At 38.3% G+C, this 26,012-nt stretch overlaps 1 protein-coding gene across 1 annotated transcript; it reads right to left on the bottom strand.

The window, feature by feature from the left end:
* Window positions 1-1,368: 1,368 nt before the first annotated feature.
* On the bottom strand, window positions 1,369-25,788 carry LOC149131394 (cytosol aminopeptidase-like). The gene is made up of 14 exons (XM_089339635.1): window positions 25,305-25,788; window positions 21,621-21,742; window positions 18,524-18,684; window positions 17,868-17,936; window positions 16,634-16,751; window positions 14,785-14,925; window positions 13,116-13,274; window positions 11,308-11,432; window positions 9,902-9,990; window positions 8,254-8,356; window positions 6,337-6,416; window positions 4,832-4,981; window positions 3,554-3,647; window positions 1,369-1,567 (listed from the first exon to the last, which is right to left on the bottom strand). The coding sequence occupies exons 1-14, from the start codon at window positions 25,437-25,439 to the stop codon at window positions 1,503-1,505; spliced, it is 1,611 nt and encodes a 536-aa protein (XP_089195761.1). The 5' UTR covers window positions 25,440-25,788; the 3' UTR covers window positions 1,369-1,502.
* Between the last annotated feature and the right edge of the window lie 224 nt (window positions 25,789-26,012).

Below are 26,012 nucleotides of genomic sequence, written 5' to 3' on the forward strand. Positions count from 1 at the left end.
TCTGCAAGCTTGCCACCCTTGTTTTGATACTCAACATATTAGTTACAAATTTTGGCACAAGACTAGCAATTTCGGGGGTGGGGGTAAGTGGATTACATCGATCCCCGTTACTCAACTGGTTCTGATCTTATTGACCCCGAAAAGATAAAAGGCAATGTCAACCTTGGCAGAATTTGAACTCAAAACGTAAAGTTTGCTACTTGATATTTGAAATTTGAAATTTCGGCACAAGGCCAGTAATTTCAGAAGAGAGGATAAGTCGATTACCTTGACCCCAGCGCTCAACTGGTACTTATGTTATTAATTCCAAAAGGATGAAAGACGAAGTCAACTTGGGCGAAATTTGAACTCAGAATGTAAAGTTTGACACTTGGCATATTAACAAGTAAAACAACAGCAAACAATCCAATGAGGCCTTCATTGGAGGCATGTTGTTTGACTTGCTATAAACGGCAGCCAAATATATTCATCAAATCACTCTAGCATCACTAAATGATAAGGCCACATTCAATAATGTAGTTCTAATGTAAACAGACGGTTTGTACACCTTTGGTCATGTAAATCAGGCATCAGTCAGTTTGTGTTGATCATTCGTCTATACATACATGTCCAGGAGCAAGCAATTTTTTCCTTGTTTTTATTTTTATTATAGGAAAACTAGCAGTTACCATGAATGCAAATTTTATCTCTCCATGTCACTTATCTAAGGTTTATCCAAGAGAAAGTCTGCTAGTTTGTTTATTTTGAGAAATAGCAACCAAATCTTTCTCAAACCATATTCTAGTATCTGTAAGGAAGAGACTAAAACAAAAAAGCTGAGATGGCATAGTGGTGGCAAAAAGAAAGCAGAAAGAAAGTTTGAAGAAAGTGAGAGAGTTACTGAAAGATTAAAAAAAATATGTTTGTGCAAACGTGAAACTTCTGAAATTTTTTTTTCATTCTGCTTTGTTTTCCATCACTCACATCTCTCTCTCTCTTTTTCTAGAGTAGTGGAATGGAAACAGAGAATGAGGGACACATACAAAGAAAGAGATAGTGGGAGAGAGAGAGGAGTGTTGGTGACAGTGGTGGTAATACACTGACATAAGCAGTTACAAAGTTACAAACCCTTCTTGAGTGCAACCACAAATCAAACTCTATCGACTTGAATAATGTTGGACACGTCCAGGTCATAAAGACCACAACAGGCACCATTTGACCATTGGTACATATCTCCCTTCTTACATTAAATACAACCAGCCCTTTAAAGTTTGAAGACTTCTGAATGGTCACAGACCAAACTAAACACTTGTTCTTTAATAAATAGGATTTCAAGCCACATTTTTTTTTTTTTTTAGAAATAAACAAAAGAAAGACAAACACAAATAATTTTATTAAGCAATTTATTACAAAAAAAAAAGTTAATTTTTTATTCACAAAACCATATTTTGACTATTTCATTTTCATATAATGGTTCTAGATTTCCTTCACAATGTGTTGAAGTTGATTTACAAATTTATAAATTAATGAGTTTGATTCTTCTTGTTATACAGGGACAAGAATTCTATCACTGTTCTTGTTGGTCGACCTAAAGCAACAAAAAGAATAATGTTTTTTTTAACTTTACATAATACATCTCAAATTAATTCAGTCTAAAACAAGAGCACTCAGTGAGTGCAAACCTCCGCCATGGCAACACCAACGTCCTCTCAACAATTAACCAGAGATGATTTTTACAATGAGAATATCTGAAATAAACTCAACTGCTCTCACAAATGAGAATACTAAAAATGAACCCGACCACTCTTAAAAATTAAGTGAAAAAAAAACAGGAAAAATCATCCAGAATCCTTGTCTGGTACCAGATCGATCCCAAAATTTAAACAGTTCATGCCAGTCACAAGGCCAAACATCCCTGAAAGTTTCATCCGAATCCATCCAGCAGTTCTTGAGATATCTTGTCCACGGACAAACAAACAAACACACAAACACGACTGAAAACAATACCTCCGCCTTAGCGAAGGCGGAGGTAATAAAGGTTTCAAATTTTGGCACATCACCATCATTGTCGTCATTTAATGTCCTCCTTCCATGCAAGCATAGGTTGAATGGTTTGACAGGAGCAGGCTAGGCAGAAGACTACTCCAGGCTACTGTGTTGGTTTTGGCATGGTCTTTACAACTGGAGGCCCTTCCTAAACACCAATCACCCCATAGAGTGGACTGAGTGCTTTTTACATGGCACCAGCACAGGCGAGGTCAGTTTTGGTATGGTTTTTACAGCTGGATGCCCTTCTAAATGCCAACCACTTTACAGTGTGGACTGGGTGCTTTTTATATGGCACCAGTACTGGTAGGGTCACCAAGTAACTTGCAAGACAAAGATCCTTTGAGAGGGAAGGGGGCATTGGAGGAGGTGATCTTGTGTCAGATGATGAAAGGTTAGAATGAGAGAGACAGAGAGGCAGAAACAGATGTCTTGCTGTAGAGGAGGTACAAGGGTACCTGGCCAGAGAGGTCAGCAATTTCCAGGGAGGGGTAAGTCGATTACACCAACACCAGTACACAACTGGTACTTATTTTATTGATCCCAAAAGATGAAAGGCAATATCAGAATTTGTAAGAAGAAGAAGATTCTTCTAGGGTCAACAAAATATCAACTGAGCACATCTTGGGTCAATGATGTAATCAATCCACTCTTCCCCTCAGAATTGCTGGCCTTGTGCAAAAATTAGAAAGAATTGTTGTTATTATTATTATTATTATTATCATTTATCCGTTTCTTTTACTCTTTTATTTGTTTCAGTCATTTGACTGCGGCCATGCTGGGGCACCACCTTTAGTCAAGCAAACCGACCCCAGTACTTATTCTATCAGTCTCTTTTGCCAAAGCGCTAAGTTACGGGGATGTAAACACACCAGCATCAGTTGTCAAGCGATGTTGGGGGGACAAACAAAGACACCCAAACATACACACACACACAGATATATACGACGGACTTCTTTCAGTTTCTGCCTACCAAATCCACTCACAAGGCATTAGTCAGCCTGAGGCTATAGTAGAAGACACTTGCCCAAGATGCCACACAGTGGGACTGAACCCAGAACCATGTGGTTGATAAGCAAGCTACTTACCACACAGCCTATTATCATTATATAGCTGTTACACGCTAGTTGTGTTAGTAACGATGTTGTCTTGAGATTCGTATGTTGGACCATTTTTTCCAATGCTCTAACAATTTTGCTAATCCACTGCCCTATCTGCCAATCCACTGCCCTATCTGCCAATCTACTGCCCTATCTGCCAATCCACTGCCCTATCTGCCAATCCACTGCCCTATCTGTCAATCCACTGCCCTATCTGCTAATCCACTGCCCTATCTGCCAATCCACTGCCCTATCTGCCAATCCACTGCCCTATCTGCCAATCCACTGCCCTATCTGCCAATCCACTGCCCTATCTGCCAATCCACGGCCCTATCTGCCAATCCACGGCCCTATCTGCCAATCCACTGCCCTATCTGCCAATCCACCAACCTATGTCCCAATCCACACTCAATAATAGATGCTCTTACCTGACATTCCACGACCAAGATAAGGAACTTCATCTTGGTTCGTTCTCACACCTGATATATCTAAATGAATCCAGTCACTGGATTGGATAAATTCCTGCAAAACAAAAAGAAAGAACAAAAATGGAATCTTTATATTCACAAGGAAGAGAGACTGCAGCCAGAGTTACTCAAGAAAATAGCAGCAAAGCGCAATATATATCATCATCACCATCATACTTTAATGTCCATATTCCCTGCTGGTGTGGGTTTGACCGTCTAACAGGATCCGAATAGCCTAAGGGCTGTGCTGGTCTTCAATGTCTGCAGGATGTTCTATAGGATTTACTCTGGTTTAAAGTCTTCTTCCCCTCCCTGCCAGCCACATTTAATCCTTCTACCACTCTCCTAACTTTTTAACCTTTTACCATTTAAACCAGCCAAATCCAGCTCAAACAACCACATCGTTGAAATGTCTTAACTACAAGACAAAGCATGATTAATTCAAAACAACGCGTATAAATAAGTAATCTGAATGCTAACGGGTTAAAACATCAGTCCCCTCTTCAACATGTCTCCTGCTGCATTTAGGAAATATGTCTCCTTTCAACCCTCCCTCAAATCATCGTCTTCAATAACTTTAATTCTCACAAACCAGCTCTGGTGACGATGCCACATAAAAAACACCCAGTACACTCTGTAGAGTGGTTGGCATTAGGAAGGGTACCTAACCATAAACCCCATGCCAAAACAGACCTCATCAGTGCTGGTGCCACATAAAAAAGCACCCAGTACACTCTGTAGAGTGGTTGGCATTAGGAAGGGTATCCAGTCGCAAAAACCATGCTAAAATAGACAGTGGGGCTTGGTGCAGTCTTCTGGCTTGCCAGCTCCTGTCAAACCATCCAACCCATGCCAGCATGGAAAACAGACGTTAAATGATGATGACGACGACAATCATATTATAATTCTCATTTCTTTATTGCCCACGAGGGGCTAAACATAGAGGGGACAAACAAGGACAGACAAACGGATTAAGTTGATTATATCGACCCCAGTGCGTAACTGGTACTTATTTAATCGACCCTGAAAGAATGAAAGGCAAAGTCAACCTCGGCAGAATTTGAACTCAGAACGTAACGGCAGACGGAATACTGCTAAGCATTTCGCCCGGTGGAGTAACGTCTCTGCCAGCTCACCACCTTTGACAATCATAATTCTATTAATATATTTTCACACTCAAACAATAAAATTATCCAGCCTATTTTAGTTTAATGAAATTAGAATCTAATTTTAACTCACCCTCAAAAATGCAGCTGCCACGCAAGAACCTCCTGCTCTGATATATTTACCAATGTTGTTGAGAGCCGCCAGTTGGCTGTGAGTGATTTGGTCAGTGTAGTGTCGGAAGAGAGGCAGACGCCATAAACGGTCTCCTGTTTTACTGCCAGCCTGCAAAAACCAATGTGAGATGAAGAACTTACAATAAAAGACAACTGAGAAAAAAGAGTGATGGGGAGGGGGCTAGTAACCTCCAATAGGGATAAATAGAATGACGATGAGGAGGAGGGAGAGGATAGTAGTGGTGGAGGAGGAGACAAAGAATGGTAAACTGGTGGGGTAAAGATGAAGAGGAGCGGGGTGGTTATGCTGCTGCTGCTGGTGGTGGTGGTGGTGGTGGTGGTGGTGGTGGTAATGATGATCATGATCATCATCATCTTCATTGTCATTTAGTGTCTGCTTTCCATGCTGGCATGGGTTAGACAGTTTGACTGGAACTGGTAAGCTGGAGAGCTGCACCAGGTTCCAATCTGATTTGGCATGGTTTCTACGGCTGGATGCCCTTCCTAATGCCAACCACTCCTAGAGTGTAATAGGTGCATTTCACTTGGCTTGACAAGTCTTCTCAAGCATTGCATATCGCCAAAGGTCTCGGTCACTTGTCATCGCCTCCATGAGGCCCAACGGTCAAAGATCATGCTTCACCAACTCATCCCTATCTCTTCCACAAGTTCCCTCCACATTTAGAGATCGGCACTTCTGTACACAGCTGTCCTTATCAGCCCTGTATTCCCACAACATACATAACTGTATACCCACAACAAACATAACTGTACACCTACAACTCTCCAGTGCACCTCTATTAAATACACCTGTACACCATCAACAAGCACACTCGTACACCTCCATTAAACACACCTGTACACCTAGAACAAACATACCTATACACCTACAACAAACATACATGTACACCTACAATAAACAGTTAATAAACCGAGAACAAACATGCCTGTGCATCTACAGCAAACAAGCACACCTGTACAACAAGCACACCTGTACACCAACAGAAACATGTCTGTATACCAACAAAAAACACACCTGTATACATAAAACATATATAATTGTACACCTACAATCAGAGTTTCATATAAAACATCTTTTACATTCATTTATTTCATTCCTGCATAAGTAGGAGGAGGGGTGGGTATTTTTATTGGAACAATTTTATCTCAAAATAGTTCCTGCTGCCAACTCCTAACATTAAGTAAGAGAGGAACTTCTTTTTTGTCAGCTAGGCAGACTGGTGCAAGCAGAGTTATATACCTTGTTCAGTAGCACAGGAGCTTAACTTCACAGTTGCTTGTTTCATCCAATTTTTGAGTTACATTTTATGATGGATTTAAAGAAATAAATAATACTTTGGACATTTTCATATTTTGTAAATGAGATAAAAATGAAATGATATAAATAGAGTATCAGTTGAACATTATAGAAAAAAAATTTTTTTTAACAGGAAGAAGACATACCTTGTACAAGAGGTCCCAAAGTGCAGGGGAATTGGTGTAAGTACCAGATGCTCCTGACCCCAGAGCAATGGTGATAGCACCTAAACAACAACAACAACTATAATAATAATAGTAATAACAATAATAATAATAATGATGATGATGATAATTAATAATAATAATAATAACACTCTTTTACTTGTTTCAGTCATTTGACCATGCTGGAGCACCGCCTTTAGTCGAGCAAATCGACCCCAGGAGTTATTTTTTGTAAGCCTAGTACTTATTCTATCGGTCTCTTTTGCCGAACCGCTAAGTTACGGGGACATAAACACACCAGCATCGGTTGTCAAGCGATGTTGGGGGACAAACACACACACACACACACACACACACACATACGATTCTGCCAGCTTGTTGCCTGAGTAACAATAATAATAATAATCCTTTCTACTGAAGGCACAAGACCTCAAATTTGTGAGGAGGGGACTAGTTGATTATATTGACACCCCCACCCTCAGTGTTTCTCTGGTACTCAATTTATTGACCCTGAAAGGCTGAAAGGCAAAGTCGACCTCGGCAGAATTTGAACTCAGAACGGAGCGGCAGGTGAAGTACTTCTAAGCATTTTGCCCGGCATGCTAACAATTCTGCCAGCTCACTGCCTTAGTAACAACAACAAAAATAACAACAACAATGATTTCAAATTTTGGCACAAGGCCAGAAATTTGGGGGGAAGGGGTAAGTCTATTACATCGATCCCATTGCTCTTTTATTGACTCAAAAAGAGCGAAAGGTAAAGTTGATATTAGTGGAATTTGAATTCAGAACGTAAAGAGAGACGAAAGGCCACCAATCATTCTGCCCAGTGTGCTAACGATTCTGCCAGCTCGCTATAATAATAATAATAATAATAATGATGATGATGATGATGATGGTGATGGTGGTGGTGGTGGTGGTGGTGGTGGTGGTGGTGGTGGTGGTGGTGATGATGATGATGATGATGATGATGTTAATAATAATAATAATAATAATAATAATAATAATAATAATAATAATAATAATAATCTTTTCTACTATAGGTACAAAGCCTGAAATTTTGGGGGGAGGAGGATGAGTCGATTACATCGCCCCCAGTGTTTCTCTGGTACTTAATTTATCGATCCCGAAAGGATGAAAGGCAAAGTCGACCTCGGCGGAATTTGAACTCAGAACATAGTGATAGGTGAAATATTGACAAGCATTTCGTGAAGCATGCTAACAGTTATGCCAGCCCACCACAAGAAGAAGAAGAAGAAGAAGAAGAAGAAGAAGAAGAAGAAGAGTTTCAAATTTTGGCAGAAGGGCAGTAATTTTAATAGGAGGGGATTAGTTGATTACATAGATCCCAGTACTTCATTGCTACTTTAATTTATTGACCCCCAAAAGGATGAAAAGCAAAGTTGGCTTCAACAGGATTTGAACTCAGAATGTAAATGGCTACAATGAATGTTCCAAAGCATTTTTCTGGTGTTCTAACAATTGTGCCTTATGATAAATTTGAAGCATGAGACCAACAATTTTGAGGGGTGTGGGTGGGGGCAGTCAGAGCAATTCCCCCTCCCCCCAATATTTGACTGGTACAGTATCCATCTTGGAAGCATGAAAGGGAAAGTTGACCTCAGCAGGGTTTGAACTCAGAACATAAAGAACTGGAATAAATACTTCATAGTAATTTTTTTATGACATTTCTTATGATTCTGCCAATTTTCCACCTTACCACTGACCCAGTACATAACTGGTACTTTATTTTTATCGACGACCACCCACCCCCACCCCACTACCCCGACAGATGAATGTCAAAGTTATAAGAGAAAGTCAACAACATTGAAATGGAATTTGTGATTTAATTAAATGAAAATTAAGGAAGAGAGTAATTAAATAAAATTTCAAATTTACCTGTTAATGTTGCCATGTCAAGGATCAATTTAGGATTAAGTGTTTCTGCATAACAAAGAGCATCGGCTAAGATCAGCCTCCCTTCAGCATCAGTGTTGTCTACCTAGGGAAGAAGAAATAATATTAAATTAGATGTGGCTGTGTGGTAAGAAGTTTGCTTCCAAACCACATGGTTCCGGGTTCAGTCCTACTGCACAGCATCTTGGGCAAGTGTCTTCTAGTATAACCTCAGGCCAACCAAAGCCTTGTGAGTGGATTTGGTTGATGGAAACTAAAAGAAGCCTATTATACATCTCTCTATCTATCTATCTATCTATACATATATATATATATATATATCTTTGTGTGTACATGTATGTCTGTGTTTGTCCCCTGCCACTGTTTGATAACCAGCGTTGGTGTGTTTACATCCCCATAACTTAACGGTGCAGTAAAAGAGACCAATAGAGTAAGTGCTAGACTTTAAAAAAGTAAGTACTGGTATCGATTCAATCGACTAAAACTGCTTCAAGGCAGTGCCCCAGCATGGCCGCAGTCTTCGTAGCATCAGTGTTATGAATCTAAGAGACGGAGATATATTTGTTGTGTATATTCTTGAAATGTTTCTCCTTTCATCGATGAAACTATACACCATCTTGGTTTTGTTTTCAACAAGTCAGACTGAGCCAAGAAGAGTGACCTGCTCTTCGATAGACAGTGCTTGTACGACAGTGATCGTAGTTGTAGATGTCAAGAAGAAGTGACAAACAAATACACACTGACACACAACACACACACACACACACACACACACACACATATATTGCGAAGACCTGTTGAGGCAAGTGAAGTCGTTGTCGTGGCTGATGACAGTACCGCCTGATTGGCACCCGTGCTGGTGGCACGTAAAAAGCACTATTCAAGCATGGTCGATGCCAGTGCCGCCTGATTGGTCCTGTGCCTGTGGTACATAAAAAGCACCATTCAAGCATGGTCATTGCCAGTATCTCCTGACTGGTCCCATGCCAGTGGCACATTAAAAGCACCATTCAAGTGTGGTCAATGCCAGTGCCGTCTGATTGGTCCCATGCCCATGGTACGTAAAAAGCACCATTCGAGCGTGGTCATTGCCAGTGATGCTGACTGGCCCTCGTGCCAGTGGCACGTAAAAAGCACCCACTACACTCTCAAAGTGGTTGATGTTAGGAAGGGCATCCAGCTGTAGAAACTCTGCCAGATCAGATTGGAGTCTGGTGCAGCCCTCAGTCAAATCCTCCAACCCATGCCATGTGGTTTTTGGTTCAGTCCCAAGTGCGGTACCTTCTTCAACTATAACCCTGGGCCAACCAATGCCTTGTGAGCAAATGTGATAGAAGGAAACTATATGAAAGCCTACTGTGTGTGGGTGTGTACTTATTCCTGACCACTGCTCAACAACCACTGTTGGTTTGTTTACATCCCTGTAACTTAGCAGTTTGACAATTGAAACCAATAAAATAAGTACCAAATTTTAAAACAAATTAAATATGGAGTCAATTTATTTTACTTAAGACCCTTCAAGATGGTGCCCCAGCATGGCCACAGTCCAATGACTTGAAACAAAAAAAAAGAAACATCATTTTTTTTTTTTTTTTTTTTTTTAGAAATTTAACAGAAAAGATTAACTTACTTGGATAGTCGTCCCATTCATGGCAGTAACGACATCTCCGGGTTTAACAGCTCTGCTACCTGGCATGTTTTCACACAATGGAATTAAGGCTGAAAACAAACAAACATTTATTTTGTTTAGGCCCATGGACAATATTGTTTTTAAGGTAGAAATCAGCCAGGTCAGGTCAGGTCAGGTCAGGTCAGGAATGGGGCCTTGCGCCTTTGCAGTGTATTGCTGTATCCACCATTTGTCAGTATTTGCTGGGTCGTCACAGGTAAACTTCTGATCATGTCCCCTTAGTCAGTTCCCTTCTCTATGAAATACGTCCTCATTTACCAGGAGACATGGGGGTCAACCAAAGCAAAGCGTCGTCCTAACTGAATCCTCAGAAAAGGGAACACGATACACAGGATCCAACTCTGAAAATCCAGCGTGGCTGTACAGTAAGAAGCTTACTTTCCAACCACATGGTTCTGGGTTCAGTCCCACTGCATGGCACCTTGGACAAGTGTCTTCTACTATAGCCTCAGGCTGACCAAAGCCTTGTGAGTGGATCTAGTAGACGGAAACTGAAAGAAGCCTGTCATATATATATGTATGTGTGACTTTGTATCTGTATTTGTCCAACCCAAACCACTTGAAAACCGGTGTTGGTGTGTTTACATCCCCGTAACTTAGCAGTTTGACAAAAAAAACTTAGAATGAGTACAAGGCTTAAAATAATAAGTCCTGAGGTCGATTTGTTTGACTAAAATCCTTCAAGGCGGTGCTCTAGCATGGCCACAGTCAAATGATTGAAATGGGTAAAAGAATAAAAGAATAACATGACCAAACAGTCTACACTGATGCTCCCAAATCAATCATTCAAGTAATAGGATGTGCCCCAGTTTCTGAATATCATCATTGAATGGATATGAAACCTGATTATTGATAACCTATAATCCTGCAAAGCATCCGGATACCAGAGGAGTTCAGGCAGCCCTTGAGGGTCCAGATTTTGCAACTATAGAGCAGTCAGGGTTCATGCCAGAGAAGACAACTACTGACAGGGTCCTGGATATCCGAATACTCATCAAACACAGGCAGAGTTTTTGGCAGGGGCTGTAGCAGCTTATGTCAACCACTGCAAAGGATTTGACTCAGGGGACAGGGATGCACTCTGGAGGATTCTGCAGTTGCAACACATACCTCCCCAACTGATCAGGCTGATGGCAGCCTTGTATACAGGGACAGCGAGCACAGTTGAGATTGGGGGCTCAACATCTGATTTTTTTCCAGTTAGACCCAGGGTCTGTTAGGGTTGGGTTTTGGCTCCCAATCTGTTTATGCCTGCATGGACAGGACATTTGGCAGGATGATACAGCCCCGTCAATTGACACCAAATCATAAGATACTTTGACTGGAAAGATCCTTGCCATGCTTACCTTTCAAATGGATCGGTAATCCAAGTTTACACACGCCTAGAATCGTTCCAACTACACAGGCTGCACCACCCATATCGCCTCTCATCTTGTCCATATTATTTGCAGGTTTTAAAGAAATTCCACCACTAATATTTAAAAAAAAAAAGAAAAGAAACAAAGAACTTGTATGATATATACTACCACCATCACCACCACCACCACCATTACAACCACCACCACCACTGTTTCATTTCTGCTTTTTTCATATTGGCATGGGTGGGCTGGATCACCACAACCACTGTTAGAAACAGTTATTATTATTATTATTATTATTATTATTATTATTATTATTATTATTATTATTATTATTATTATTATTATTATTATTATTATCGTTAAGGTGGTGAGCTGGAAGGATCGTTAATATGCCAGGAAAAATGTTCGGCAGCATTTTGTCGGCCTTAACGTTCTGAGTTCAAATACTACTGAGGTTGACTTTGCTTTTCATCCTTCCGGGGTCGACGGGGGTCGATGTAATTGACTAGTCCCTTCCCACCAAATTTCAGGCCTTGTGCTTTTAGTAGAAAGAATTATTATTATTATTATCATTATTATTATTATTATTATTATTATTATTATTATTTTTATTAACCCATAAAGCGCTGGGATTTGCACTTACATAACATGGATTGCTGGGAACATTTTATGAAAATGAGACTACCATGCACCCATAAAAAACCAAAAATAGTTCAAATATCTTCTTAGTAATATAATGGTGGCAAGTTTTACATCATCTGAAAAGTCATTAGTTGAACTATTAGTCCTATTACATTTTTTTTTGGGGGGGGGGGTGTATCAGAGCGTTTGAGTGACATTAGACCCCAACAAATGCCCATAAATTAATGCATCTATGTGGGTCACAATCATGGCCTGTTGACCTGTACCTGATGACCACAATCGTGGCCCATCGTGCTTTATGTATTAAGGCAATGAGCTGGCAGAATCATTAGCATGCCAGGCAAAATGCTTAGGGGTTCAAATTCCACCAAGGTCAACTCTACTTTTCATCCTTTCTGAATCAATAAGATAAGTACTAGCTGAATACTGGAGTTGATGTAATCGACTCTCCCCCACCTCTAAAATTGCAGGCTTTGTGCCAAAATTTGGAACCATTAAAGAACACCTTTCGAGTGTTGGGTCTCACAGAGGCAATGACCGAGACCTTTGGCATTATGTCGTGCTTGAGAAGAAGACCCATCAAGCCAAGCAAAAATGCAGTTATGGCAGATACCGGTGTCATGCAAATTGGCACCCATGCCAGTGGCACATAAAAGCACCCCATTGTCACGCAAATGGCACCCATGCCAGTGGCATGTAAAAGCACTCTTTACACTCTCGGAGTGGTTAACATTAAGAAGGGCGTCCAGCTATAAAAAACCATGCCAAATCGGACTGGAGTCTGGTGCAGCCTTCCAGCCTGGTCAAACCGTCCAACCCATGCCAGCATGGACAATGGACGGTAAATGATGATGATGATGATTATTATTATTATTATTATTATTATTATTATCATTATTATTATTATTATTATTATTATTATTATTATTATCATTATGCCAATGGATATAATGCCAAAGGTCTTGGTCATTGCCTCTGTGAGGCCCAACACTTGAAAGGCCTTGAATGTAATGAGTGCTTTTACGTGCTACTGGCAGAATCAGACATAATGCTTAGTGGCACCTCACTCAATAGCACTCCCCACCTTTCATCCCAGGGACCTCAAACTTGAAATATTAATTACTTAATAACGACAAAACTAAATGACTTACGTGTCGAAGGTGATCCCTTTGCCAACCAATACAATAGGAGCAGCAGATTTGTCTGAGCTGTTGTTGTAACTGAGCTCCAGAAATTTAAGTGGTTCACCTGAGCCTTGGCTCACACACAGAAATGCACCCATTTTTTGCTCTTCAACCCATGCCTGGTCTCTGCAAAATCAGAATTAATTCATGTACACACACACATATATATATATATGTTAAATATATGTTAAATTCAATTTACATTGAAAGTCAACAGACAAAGTTTGCTTTAAAAGCGTTGAGATGTATTGAAAGACACAGATAAGGAAATAATTTTATTCTCAAATGCAGGATAATGCTAATGATATAGCATGAACAGAATAAACTAGCCATATTTTTGCAGAAAAGTCTGTCTGTGGCCAGCCATGAGGCTGCTGACAAATCCATTCAAACTCCCCAGAATGGATTAACAGATCCTACATAGCTGGATTTTTCTTAGACTCTTCCTTTCTTCTGAAGATGGGACTTTGAGCCCAAAATATATATATATATATATATATATATATATGTATATATACACACATATATATTTAATTTTCTGCGTTGTCAGAAGCTGTCTATTTTCTCTCTTTTTTACATTCTTCGATATTACAATGCTTCAAACAAACTACAACGCTCTTTTCTCCCAATTTTTTTTCTCCGTGTTTTTCTCCTTGTTTTCTCCGTATTCTTTCTGTTGAAGAACGTAGCTCGAAACGTCAAAGACTTTCCGTATTCCCGACCGTCAAACTAATACATCCTTTTGTTGTTTACACCATCTGTCCTCGTCTGTTGTTGTTTTTTTTCGTACATTGTCCCATATATATATACACACACACACATATATATATACACATATACATATGTAAATAGACACACACACACACACACACACACAAAGTATTCACATTTCATTTTCACACGTTTTCTTTCCCATATATTCATACAGCTGGTTTCATTATTAAAAACTTTAACTTTTTAAGATACACAACAGAAGGAATCATTTAGTGAAAGAAAAGTTATGGTCTGAAACAAGGAACTTGTATTTTGCAACGTTACCCATTTATGAGCTTCCTTCTATTTTCATTTCAAAGACCAGAATTCTATTTGTTACCAGGCTGCTCCAATCTAGTGCCACTGGAGTTCTTTTTGCTCCATAAACTATCAAATAGTGCCAAGGGGTTTTCACTACATCCTTCGAGTTCTTCTTTCTGTACATAAACAGTACAGTGGATACTTACCCTTCACTCTTTGATAATCTTCCATACACACCAGACATACAATACCACCTTCCTTAACACTCCACCACCATCACTCATCAAGACTAAAGAAAGAAAAAGTCACCTTCTCAAGCCATACTGACTGATAAGGGCCGGTTGTCTGGTTTCCATGGCGTATATATTTCCTACCTGGATAGGACGCTAGTCTGTTGTAGGTTTACTCATTTTTGCCAGCTGAGTGGACTGGAGCAACGTGAAATGAAATGTTTTGCTCAAGAACACAACACATCGCCTGGTGCAAGAATTGAAACCACACTCTTATGGTCATGCACCCAATACCCTAACCACTAAGCTACTTGCTTCCACACTCATCAACACTAGACAAAGTACAAGTCTCAGAAAATATTAAAATATATATACACAAGGAAATCACTTACCGGGCTACAATCTGACAAAAACTTGAAAGTTTATCAATAACCATTTCAGAAAATTTTGTAGGAGTTAGTATATTTGCTGGCATTTCTGTGAGTAGTCTGGCAAAGACTTCACCTATGTGCCATTGGTCTATAAAGGAAGTTCTGGAATAAATGCAGAAGAAATGGCCATCAGAAATTTATATATATATATATATATATATATTTACTTTATTCAATTGCTTCACAATTTCTGATGCTATTATGTAATATACATTACATAATATGCATGACTAAATCATTGTTATCATCAATGTATATAGACATGTTTGATTGGCTACCTCAACATGCTGAAACAATTGTAAACCAATGGAATAAACATTATACCTTACAGTCTACTCTTCACTTAGTTTAATTTTATATATATATAGGCGTGGGAGTGGGTGTGTGGTAAGTAGCCTGCTTACCAGTCACATGGTTCCGGGTTCAGTCCCACTGCATGGCACCTTGGGCAAGTGTCTTCTACTATAGCCTCAGGTCGACCAAAGCCTTGTGAGTGGATTTGGTAGACGGAAACTGAAAGAAACCTGTCGTGTGTGTGTGTGTGTGTTTGTGTGTCTGTGTTTGTTCCCCCAACATCACTTGACAACCGATGCTGGTGTGTTTATGTCCCTGTAACTTAGCAGTTGGGCAAAAGGGACTGATAGAATAAGTACTAGGCTTACAAAGAATAAGTCCTGGGATCGATTTGCTCGACTAAAGGTGGTGCTCCAGCATGGCCACAGTCAAATGACTGAAACAAATAAAAGAATATATATATATATATATATGCGTGTGTATATATATATATATATATATATATATATATATATATATATATATATATATATATGTGTGTGTGTGTGTGTGTGTGTGTGTGTGTGTGTGAGAAAATATAAAGGGATACTGAAACATTTGTGACTTTAAGAGCATGCAAAAAGGCCTGGTTGGAGACCCAATCTTCCAAATTCTTTTACAGGGCTTAGAAAAACTGAAGGACCTTTGCAATAAGTGTGTGAATCTGAAAGGGGAATATGTTGAATGAAATCATAATTAACTGATCTTCCTGTATTTTCTTTTACCCAAAGCCAGGAACTTTTCAGCACCCTCTCATGTGTATGTATTGTATGTAAGTATGTATACATATAGATATAGATATATATATATACATACACATATATAAATATATACACACATGTATGTATGTATATATATATATATATATATATATATAGTCCGACCTTGTAAGATATATAATTTTTATCTTACTAAAATTGACTTGAAACCATGGTACAGAATATAGATTGGTAAATGTTTTTATTTTTCATTCCCTTTCGAAATTATCCCTAATTTTGTGGTATGTAGTCTTTTGCTGCTATTTCTAGCGGGTTAGATGTCCTATTATAGGCATCTCTGCATTTTAAATGAATATATATATATATATATATATATATATATATATCAGATGTTCTTATTTTGTTACAGTCATTTTTATGGTCTGTTCTACTGTAGAAAATGTGAAAACTTTAGGTGACGTCATTTCACAATTTCAAGAGATTTCAGGAAATAAAGAATTACCAGTTTAAAGAAAAGCAAAGAAGAGATAGATTTGGGTGCAAACTTGTTACATACACACCTATGCCTGTGCCTTTCTTATTACCAAAAAACAAGCACAAAAAACAAAAGAACCCATTGAAGAAAGAAGTCACATACATTAGGTTTCTGACAGTATCGTTGTTTGGTTCCATTCCGAAATAAATAAGGATCCTATGTTTAACAATTATATGGTTACAGAGAGACATTAGACAAGTGAATAAACTCTTAAATATCTCACTTTTCAAATGCTTCTAGATGGTCGGTGTAGCATGCTAATTCCACTTTCGGTTTTTGTTTGGACTGAGGTTTTAATTCATCATAACTATGCGACGAGAGAGAGGCTCCTTCTGCTGCAGCTGCAAAAATTAGAAAAAAGAGAAAGAGAGAGAGTAGAATACGAATGTGGCTGCTGCTGCATCGTCGTCGTCATCATCTTCTTCTTCTTAATGTCCGCTTCTCTATGCAGAGTAAAATATTTTTCTATGGCTGGATGCCCTTCCTGTCACCAACCCTCACCTGTTTCCAAACAAAGGTAAAATTTTCCCCCATTGCTAGACATGTTTGCGCTGAATATTGGAAGCGAATGACACTGCTTGTATAACAGTGACACTCATTTACAACTCTCACACAGTGTCAAGACAAAGGCATACACATACATGTGCCCACAAACGTACATACATACATAACATACGCTACATACATACACAGTGGGCTTCTTTCAGTTTTTGTCTACTTAATCCACTCAAAAGGCTTTGGTTGGCCTGGGGCTTTAACAGAAAACACTTGCCTATGATGCCATACAGTAGGACTGAAAGTGAAACCATGTGGTTGAGAAGCAAACTTGTGCCTACCTCAGGCATATGTATATAGACTGAAAAATGGTAAGTCAGGGGTGCACCAGGTTCCGATCCGATTTGGCAAGGTTTCTACAGCTGGACACCCTTCCTAACACCAGCTGTCCTCATCCATACACAACATATGACTATACCAGCACAGTTGTCTCTCTTGCACACCACATCTGATGTTTCAGATGTTTGTGTGTGTGTGTGTGTGTGTGTGTGTGTGTGTGTGTGTGTGTGTGTGTGTATATATATATATATATATATATGGTGGTAGTAGTGATGATGATGATGATGATGAGGATGATGATTATGATGCAGCAGCAGTAGCAGGAACTTGATATCAAGTATTCTCCTTAAAGCATGTGAGTTGGAAGCTGCCCATTGTTTTTTTCTTCCATTTTTGTCACCTTCCAGTTTTCACATCCATAGAATAATACTGATCGGACCAATGTCTTGAACAGCTCCAGCTTTGTTTTACAGTCGGAGCTTTGTAGTAAAAGATACTTGCCAAAGGTGCCGTGCAGTGGGATTAAACCCAAGATCACGTAGATAGGGATCAAGCTTCTTAGCCATGAAGCCATACCTGGAACTAAAACGTTATTGGAAAAAAAAAATCACTCAATCACTTACCCATGGGGTCGCCACAAGGGTCAATAGACACCAAGTCTTCTCCTGCATCTCGTAACTGTAAAACACTCTCTGAAATTTAGTTGAAGGAATTAATGAATTAGCAATAATATTTAATCTTTAATTATGGAGAGAATGCTTAATTAAAATGCATGTGGCCCAATTTAAGAGGTTGTCAATTATATAAATATTACAATTCATTCAGACATGCATAAAAACATACATGTATTCACACATACACATGCATACTCACAGCTGATCACACAACACATACATATGTGTACTCACGCACATACACTTACACAATCACACACAAGCACACGTACCAGTGTAATGTATATCATCATCATCATCACCATCATCGCCACTATCATCATCATTGTTGTTACCACCACTATAATCGTCCCCCACCACCACCATCATCATCATCATCATCATCATCATCATCATCATCATCATCATCACCAGCACATCCACAACCACCATCATCATCATCACCATCACCACCACCAACATCACCATCATCGCAACTACCTTTAATATCACCATCACCACCACCACCACCAATATTCTTTTCTACCCTGGGCACATAAATGCAACATAATATCAGGTGTTAGACAACCTAGGTAAAAAACAAGAAAGCAAGGGAGATAACTTACTTGCCACAGCTGTTCTAACACTTTCGTGACCTTCATGTCGGCCTTCCAATTCATTAAATCCTTGGTCTTCCTTACCAAGATTTGCAACAGCTAACAAGGGGAACTCCTCACAAAGACCAAACAGTAAATGGCTTTTGCCTTTCTTAAAAGATTTCCCAAACCTAAAAGATAGATATAAAGAAAAAGTATCTCATAGCAGATATGATAATACAGGGTGTCCACAAAGTCTGGGTACATGGAATAAATAAAATCTTAACATAAATAATTAAATATACAAAACAATAATTTCTTAAAGTATGTGTTAATCTCCATGTGGGTACATGGAGTAAATAAAATCATAACATAAACAATTAAATATAAGAAATAATAATTTCTTAAAGTATGTGTTAATCCCCATGTGGGTACATGGAGTAAATAAAATCATAACATAAACAATTAAATATAAGAAATAATAATTTCTTAAAGTATGTGTTAATCCCCATGTGGGTACATGGAGTAAATAAAATCATAACATAAACAATTAAATATAAGAAATAATAATTTCTTAAAGTATGTGTTAATCCCCATGTGGGTACATGGAGTAAATAAAATCATAACATAAACAATTAAATATAAGAAATAATAATTTCTTAAAGTATGTATTAATCCCCATGTGGGTACATGGAGTAAATAAAATCATAACATAAACAATTAAATATAAGAAATAATAATTTCTTAAAGTATGTATTAATCCCCATGTACCCAGACTTTGTGGACACCCTGTAGTACTCGTGTATATGATATCACAAGACTTAAAAGGCTTATGAGTTATATATTACACGAATAATTATTTTCGATTAGGTTATCCTGAAAAGAATTACATTGGGTTATGTGAAGGTGACTTCAAAAGATGTTATACAAACCACCCATCTCCTTTCAAACACATCAACAATAGTAAAACCACCAAGTCAGTTAGCTACATATGGGGTTTGAAGACTAACTACACACCACATGAGAATTATTGAGAAATCCCGACCATATGCTAACGGATCTAAGAAATGCAACTTATGCATAGCTGAAAGATCACATATTCTTTTTAGATCGAGGAATTGCACTACACTACAGAACTGCAGATCAAATTTCTTCTGGCAAACTGGAGGACACTACCATCTCCAGATTGAGTAGCTGTCTCGCAGACTTCGAACTCCTCTCCATTTAACCTATTCTACAACTAGCACTATTATGGTTTTACAATCAAAGGGGACATGCCTCTAATTTTCCTGTTCCTTCTGTTCTTTTTCCCCTTTTGTCCCACAGGCAGCGTTCAACTTTTTCCATGCAAAAGGATTTTTAACCCAATATTTACATGCTATTATTTATTGTGTTATCTATTTTGAGTTTCACTGTTAAAATCAAAATATTTCATGACTCCCTAAGCTTCTAAATTCTTAGATAGATAGATAAATAGATAGATAGATAGAAAGATAGATAGATAGATAGATAGATAGATAGATAGATAGGTAGATATATTTCTTTATTAGCCACACAGGGACAAACACAGAAGGGAAAATGTAGAGCTTTTCTTTTCGAAAGACAGAAGAAAAGATCATGTCGTATAGCCAGCTGGAGACGATGTCTCCTGGGGCTAAATTACAATAACATTCGTCCTAAACCAGGACTGCTATGTTAAGTTGGCAAACAATCTTTACTCCAAAGTACTGTTTCTGAATATCTCTTGTTGTGAGATTTAAAAACAGTAATTTTCTAAATACAGTGTATTTCAACAGAAATATGGTTACAAAAATGTTAAAAAACCCAAAAACCCATTTGACATTTCTGCTTCTCACACCAAACAGCCAAATACACAATATCAATGTAGATTATAAGCAACTCTCTAAGAGGGGGGGGGGGAGATTCAATCAGTAATTTGATCTGGGATGTGGAGAGCCTGGAACCATGAATATGTGATGGGATTACCATCCTCTAAAAGCAAAAATCCTCAGAGCTCAAGTTAAATTTGAGAAGATTCCTCTCACCCCATCAGAGCCCACTGCAGGCCTCAAAAGCTTCAAGCAACATTTATTTTTATTATTTCTATATATACCTAAGGTGGTGAGCTGGCAGAATCGTTAGCACAGTGAGTAAAATGCCCAGCAGCATTTCACGTTCTGAGTTCAAATTCCGCTGAGGTCAACTTTACCTTTCATCCTTTTGGTGTTAATAAAGTAAGTACCAGTTGCATATGAGGGTCAATCTAATTGACTAGATCCCCCCACAAAAAAATTTCAGGCCTAGTGCCTATTGTAGAAAGGTTTATTTCTATACACCAAAGCAGTAATCTGGTAGAATCATCAGACAAAATGCTTAGCAGCATTTTTTTCTGGTTCTTTCCATTCTCAGCTCAAATTCCTCCAAGATCAACTTTGCCTTTCATCTTTTCGGGGTTGATAAAGTAAGTACCAGTTGCATACTGGGGTTGCAGACCTTGAACTTATAATGGTATGGTTTCTATAAACCACATTTTATGGAGCTGCAAGGTAATGGTACCTGTGATAGATTGGCATTCAACAGACAATTTAACTCACTATTTTACTTGTTTCAGTCATTTGACTGCAGCCATGCTGGAGCACCGCCTTTAGTCGAGCAAACTGACCCCAGGACTTATTCTTTGTAAGCCTAGTACTTGTTCTATCAGTCTCTTTTGGCGAACTGCTAGCATCGGTTGTCAAGCGATGTTGGGGAGACAAACACAGACACACAAACATATACACACACATACATATATATATATATATATATACATATATATGACGGGCTTCTTTCAGTTTCCGTCTACCAAATCCACTCACAAGGCTTTGGTCAGCCCGAGGCTATAGAAGAAGACACTTGCCCAAGGTACCATGCAGTGGGACTGAACCCAGAACCATGTGGTTGGTAAGCAAGCTACTTACCACACAGCCACTCCTGCACCAACTATTTAATCTAATAAAACCAGACTTAAGTGCCACTTATTCTTAAGAAACTTTTGAAAATTATTGGAATTACTGGTTACTTTTTTTTTTAAAAAAACTCAAAAATAATAGACTCGTTAGAAAAATAAATGTCATTAATGACTTACAGTTTTATTTGTTGTGATAATTTTCCAGAATATTTCTCATCAAAATATTTTGCAGCTTGGGAGAGAACGAGGGGGCTGTCTTTAGCTGAAGCTTCATAAACACCAAGGATTAAACTTTTACCCTGAGGAGTAGAGAGAAAAATAGATGAGTGTAAATAATATATTGTCATTGTTGTTGTCATCACCATCACCATTTGATAGCCATCTTCCATGCTGGCATGTGTTGGACTGTTTGATAGAATCCAGTGGGTCCCTGGACTACATTATGCTGCCTTGGCAAGGTTTCTATGTCCGGATGCCCTTCCTAATGCCAACTATTTTACATCTGGGTACAGTGGATTAACACATACTTTAAGAAATTATTGTTTTGTATATTTAATTATTTATGTTAAGATTTTATTTACTCCATGTACCCACATGGGGATTAATACATATTACATATTGGGTACCTTTTTTCTCATAGCACCAGCACTGGTGGCATCACCATGCAACTTCTTTTTTTTGCTTAACTGCTAAGTTACAGGGGCTAAACAGGCCACACTTGTTGTCACGTGGTGGTGGGGTAGGACAAACACAGCACAAAAAAAACACACAGTGGCTGTGTGGTAAGTAGCTTGCTTACCAACCACATGGTTTCGGGTTCATTCCCACTGCGTGGCACCTTGGGCAAGTGTCTTCTACTATAGCTTCAGACCGACCAAAGCCTAGTGAGTGGATTTGGTAGACGGAAACTGAAAGAAGCCCGTCGTATATATGTATATATATATTATGATTGACCGTTGACTGAGCACTATTCAATTTTTTTTCTCCCAATTTTTTTTTTTCTCCGTGTTTTTCTCCTTGTCCCTGTATTCTTTCTGTTGAAGAGCGTAGCTCGAAACGTCAAAGACTTTCCGTATTCCCGAGCGTCATACTAATACATCCTTTTGTTGTTTACACCACCTGTCCTCGTCTGTTGTTGTTTTTTCGTACATTCTCCCATATATATATATATATATATATGTATGTGTGTGTGTGTTTGTGTGTGTGTCCCCAACATCGCTTGACAACCGATGTTGGTGTGTTTACATCCCCGTAACTTAGCGGTTCGGCAAAAGAACCGACAGAATAAGTACTAGGCTTACAAAGAATAAGTTCTGGGGTCAATTTGCTCAACTAAAAGCGGTGCACCAGCATGGCCGCAGTCAAAATAACTGAAACAATTAAAAGAGTAAAAGAGTACACCTAGACATACATATGTCTAATTTTCTCAAAAAAAGGCAAAAATAAATTAATTCTATAATTTTTTACCTAAAAAAGTGCAACACATCAAGTATTTGCACACAAGAGAAAAAGACAACACTGTTTCTAATTTAGGTAATAAAGCTAGCAGATTTTGAGGGGAGGGGTTAATAAATACCGTTGAAAATTTATCTGCAATAACTGCATTTATAAAGTATTTAATTATAAAAGATATGACCTTTTTTTTTTAAATACCGAACGGATAGGAGGGTTATTCTGAATAAATTAGGAATAAAAGGGTTTCAAAGTTTAAAGAAAAGGAAAACAAAAAATGGTTGAGAAACCCTTCACTATAGGCACAAGCCCCGAAATTTGGGGGAAAGAAGGAAGGGGTAAGTCGATATCATTGACTCCTGTGCTGAACTGTTATTTATTTTACCAACTCCGAGAGGATGGGAATTTGAACGCAGAACGTAAAGAGCCGGAAAAGAATGCTGCAAAACGTTTTGTCCGACGCTCCAACGATTCTGCCAGCTCCGTCACCTTAGATAATTGTAAAATGATAGTGAAAGTCGGTCACACCCGAAAAAATCCCCGAAGTAAAACAAGCACAGCTTAAAAAAGATCGCTAAACAAGCTAATACCAAAGAATTGGTTGGAAATGAACTGACCCCAGAATTGCCCACGTTTATAAAATTCCCATAGAACAACATTGATATTGTTTATTCTCGTGTAAATTTCGTTTTATTTGTAATTTTTCATTTTTTAGGTACCCAGACAGGCTTTAGAAGAGACATGCTTGAGTAATGAATGAATCATGTTATTTTATCAACGATACGTTAAAATTATTGTTATAAGACAGTGTCTTGGTGGTCACCTCCTGACATAGAAAGCATCCTTATATGCCTGTCTATCGCCTAGTGTATTTGTTTATTTATCAATCACTCGATATAGTTATACATCGAACATTGAATAAATCTACTAATTCGGGTTTTCTTTCTTTTTTTTTTTTTCCTGTTCATCCATCCATTTATCTATCTTGTCTCAATTGCATGAGTGTGCATACACACATACACAGAGGTTTGGCGATGCAAGCATGAAAAATAGAACTCAAAACACGAGTATATATATAGGCTATTTTTTTATTCGTATTTAGCAGAAGCAACAGAGCGACACACACATAGATATAACAGTGGTTTCTAAGTACTTTAATGAAGGAAAATGTTAGGGATAGACAGACGGGTAGAGAAGCAGAGATAAAGATCGCTGCCTTTTCAAATTTCGCACCACAATAAAGGTGACTTTACACACACACACACACACACATTCATACATACATACATATATATATATATATATATATATATATATATATATATATATATATATATATATATATATATATAGGTCGTTTTTATAAAAACATAAATCCAGAGAAGAAGCACACTCTAAGAAGTAGAACAGTCTAAATTTTTTTCCTGGTGAAGGCCGGCTTATGGGGGTTACCCTGGGTTTCCCGTCCATAAAGGGTAACATCAGACCCCCAAGACCTGTTGGCCTAGACTATATATATAAATATGGGTGAAGTTGCCGTATCTAAAACGTAAACAACGACCTCCAGCACAAAACAATACAATGGAACTACATCGATGCGACAAACTACTTTCGCCACCCAATTCACAAATAAATCATTTTACATAAATGACTGCTACGATTAATTAAACTAAGTTAATTACAATTCCTGTTGTATATTTTATAAACAGTAAAAACACCTGAGTTTAGAATTTTAGTAAACATTCAACGAGTCCAACGTGTAGCTTGTCTGTGGTCCTTTCGGGTTTGTATTGAAGGTCGTTGCATAGGTACATATTCAACAAGTTTACCTATATGTGTGTGTGTGATTGTATCATATATCCGAAAAAGAGCCACACTCTAAAACATAGAGCAGTAATGTATGGTTAATATCTAGATCCACACTAATGTATTTCTAAGTATTTAAGTCTATGTCAGGCAATAGAGTGACCAATGGTTTCGAAACCATAAAGGGCTTAGCCCCATGGACGACTCCTCATGGGGCTAAATTAATAGACTCCTCAGACTATTAATTTGTTACAAGAATAGTACTGACAGTGACCGTGGAGCATTTGAGTTCATCTTGGCTTAATATTGTCTCTATCAAGCTAAAGTTTATGTATGCATGCGTATGTATGTGTATGTATATATATATATATATATATATATATATATATATATATATATATATATATATATATATATATATATATATATATATATATATACTCACACACATTGCTAACGGAGATGTGTGTGTGTGTGTGTATTATGAATGCAGCTGCAAGTCGTCAGTTTATGCGGAGAGACCTCTCTCTCTCTTTTGAGAACGAAACTGAAAGCGCGCAAGAAATCGGTACGGAACCCATAAAAAAGAAAGAAAACACGTACTAATCTAGTTGTGGTTGAGAAAAGACGACCAGACTGTAAATATCTGGAACCGAACTTGTGAAGCCATCGATGAGATATTTTTGTTGCTCCTTTACAGATAACATGTGCCTCAAGCCCGAACAGAAACGAAGCCATCGTCCCTCCTTACTGACCAAATATTCCTCGTCCAAGAACTCTTTAGTTTAAGTGTTTCTAATAGTTACCTCCCATCCATTTGGGATACACGTTGTAACTAAGACTGAATTTGGCAGCTGAAATCACCAAGCGCCTTTAATTTAGTTTTATTCATTTATTATTACTAATTTTTACGTTCTGCGCTCATATTCTGCCGAAGTTGACTCAGTTGTTCATTTTTTTCAGGGTCAATAGAATAAGTACCTGTGAAGCATTGGGTTCTATTAGCCCCATCCTCCCAAAGTTTCAGGCCTTTCGGGGTGGATGAAATAAGTACCAGTTTAGGCATTCGGGTCGATGTAATCGACTTATCGATAGAGAGTGTGAGGGGGAGAGAAAGATAAACAAACAGACAAATTGATAGAGAGGGGGGGAGAGAGAGAGAGAGAAATATAGAGATAGATAGATAGATAGATAGATAGAGAGAGAGATATCAAAAAGAAATAAAGCGTGATGTTATCAGTAAATTACAGATAGTCAAACGAATTCTTCCAGTTTCAAGTTAGCTAAACTGCAACCTCATCATGAATTTCA

Source organism: Octopus bimaculoides, chromosome 22 (genome assembly GCF_046866305.1).
Source record: "Octopus bimaculoides isolate indiv1 chromosome 22, ASM4686630v1, whole genome shotgun sequence".
NCBI lineage: Eukaryota > Metazoa > Mollusca > Cephalopoda > Octopoda > Octopodidae > Octopus > Octopus bimaculoides.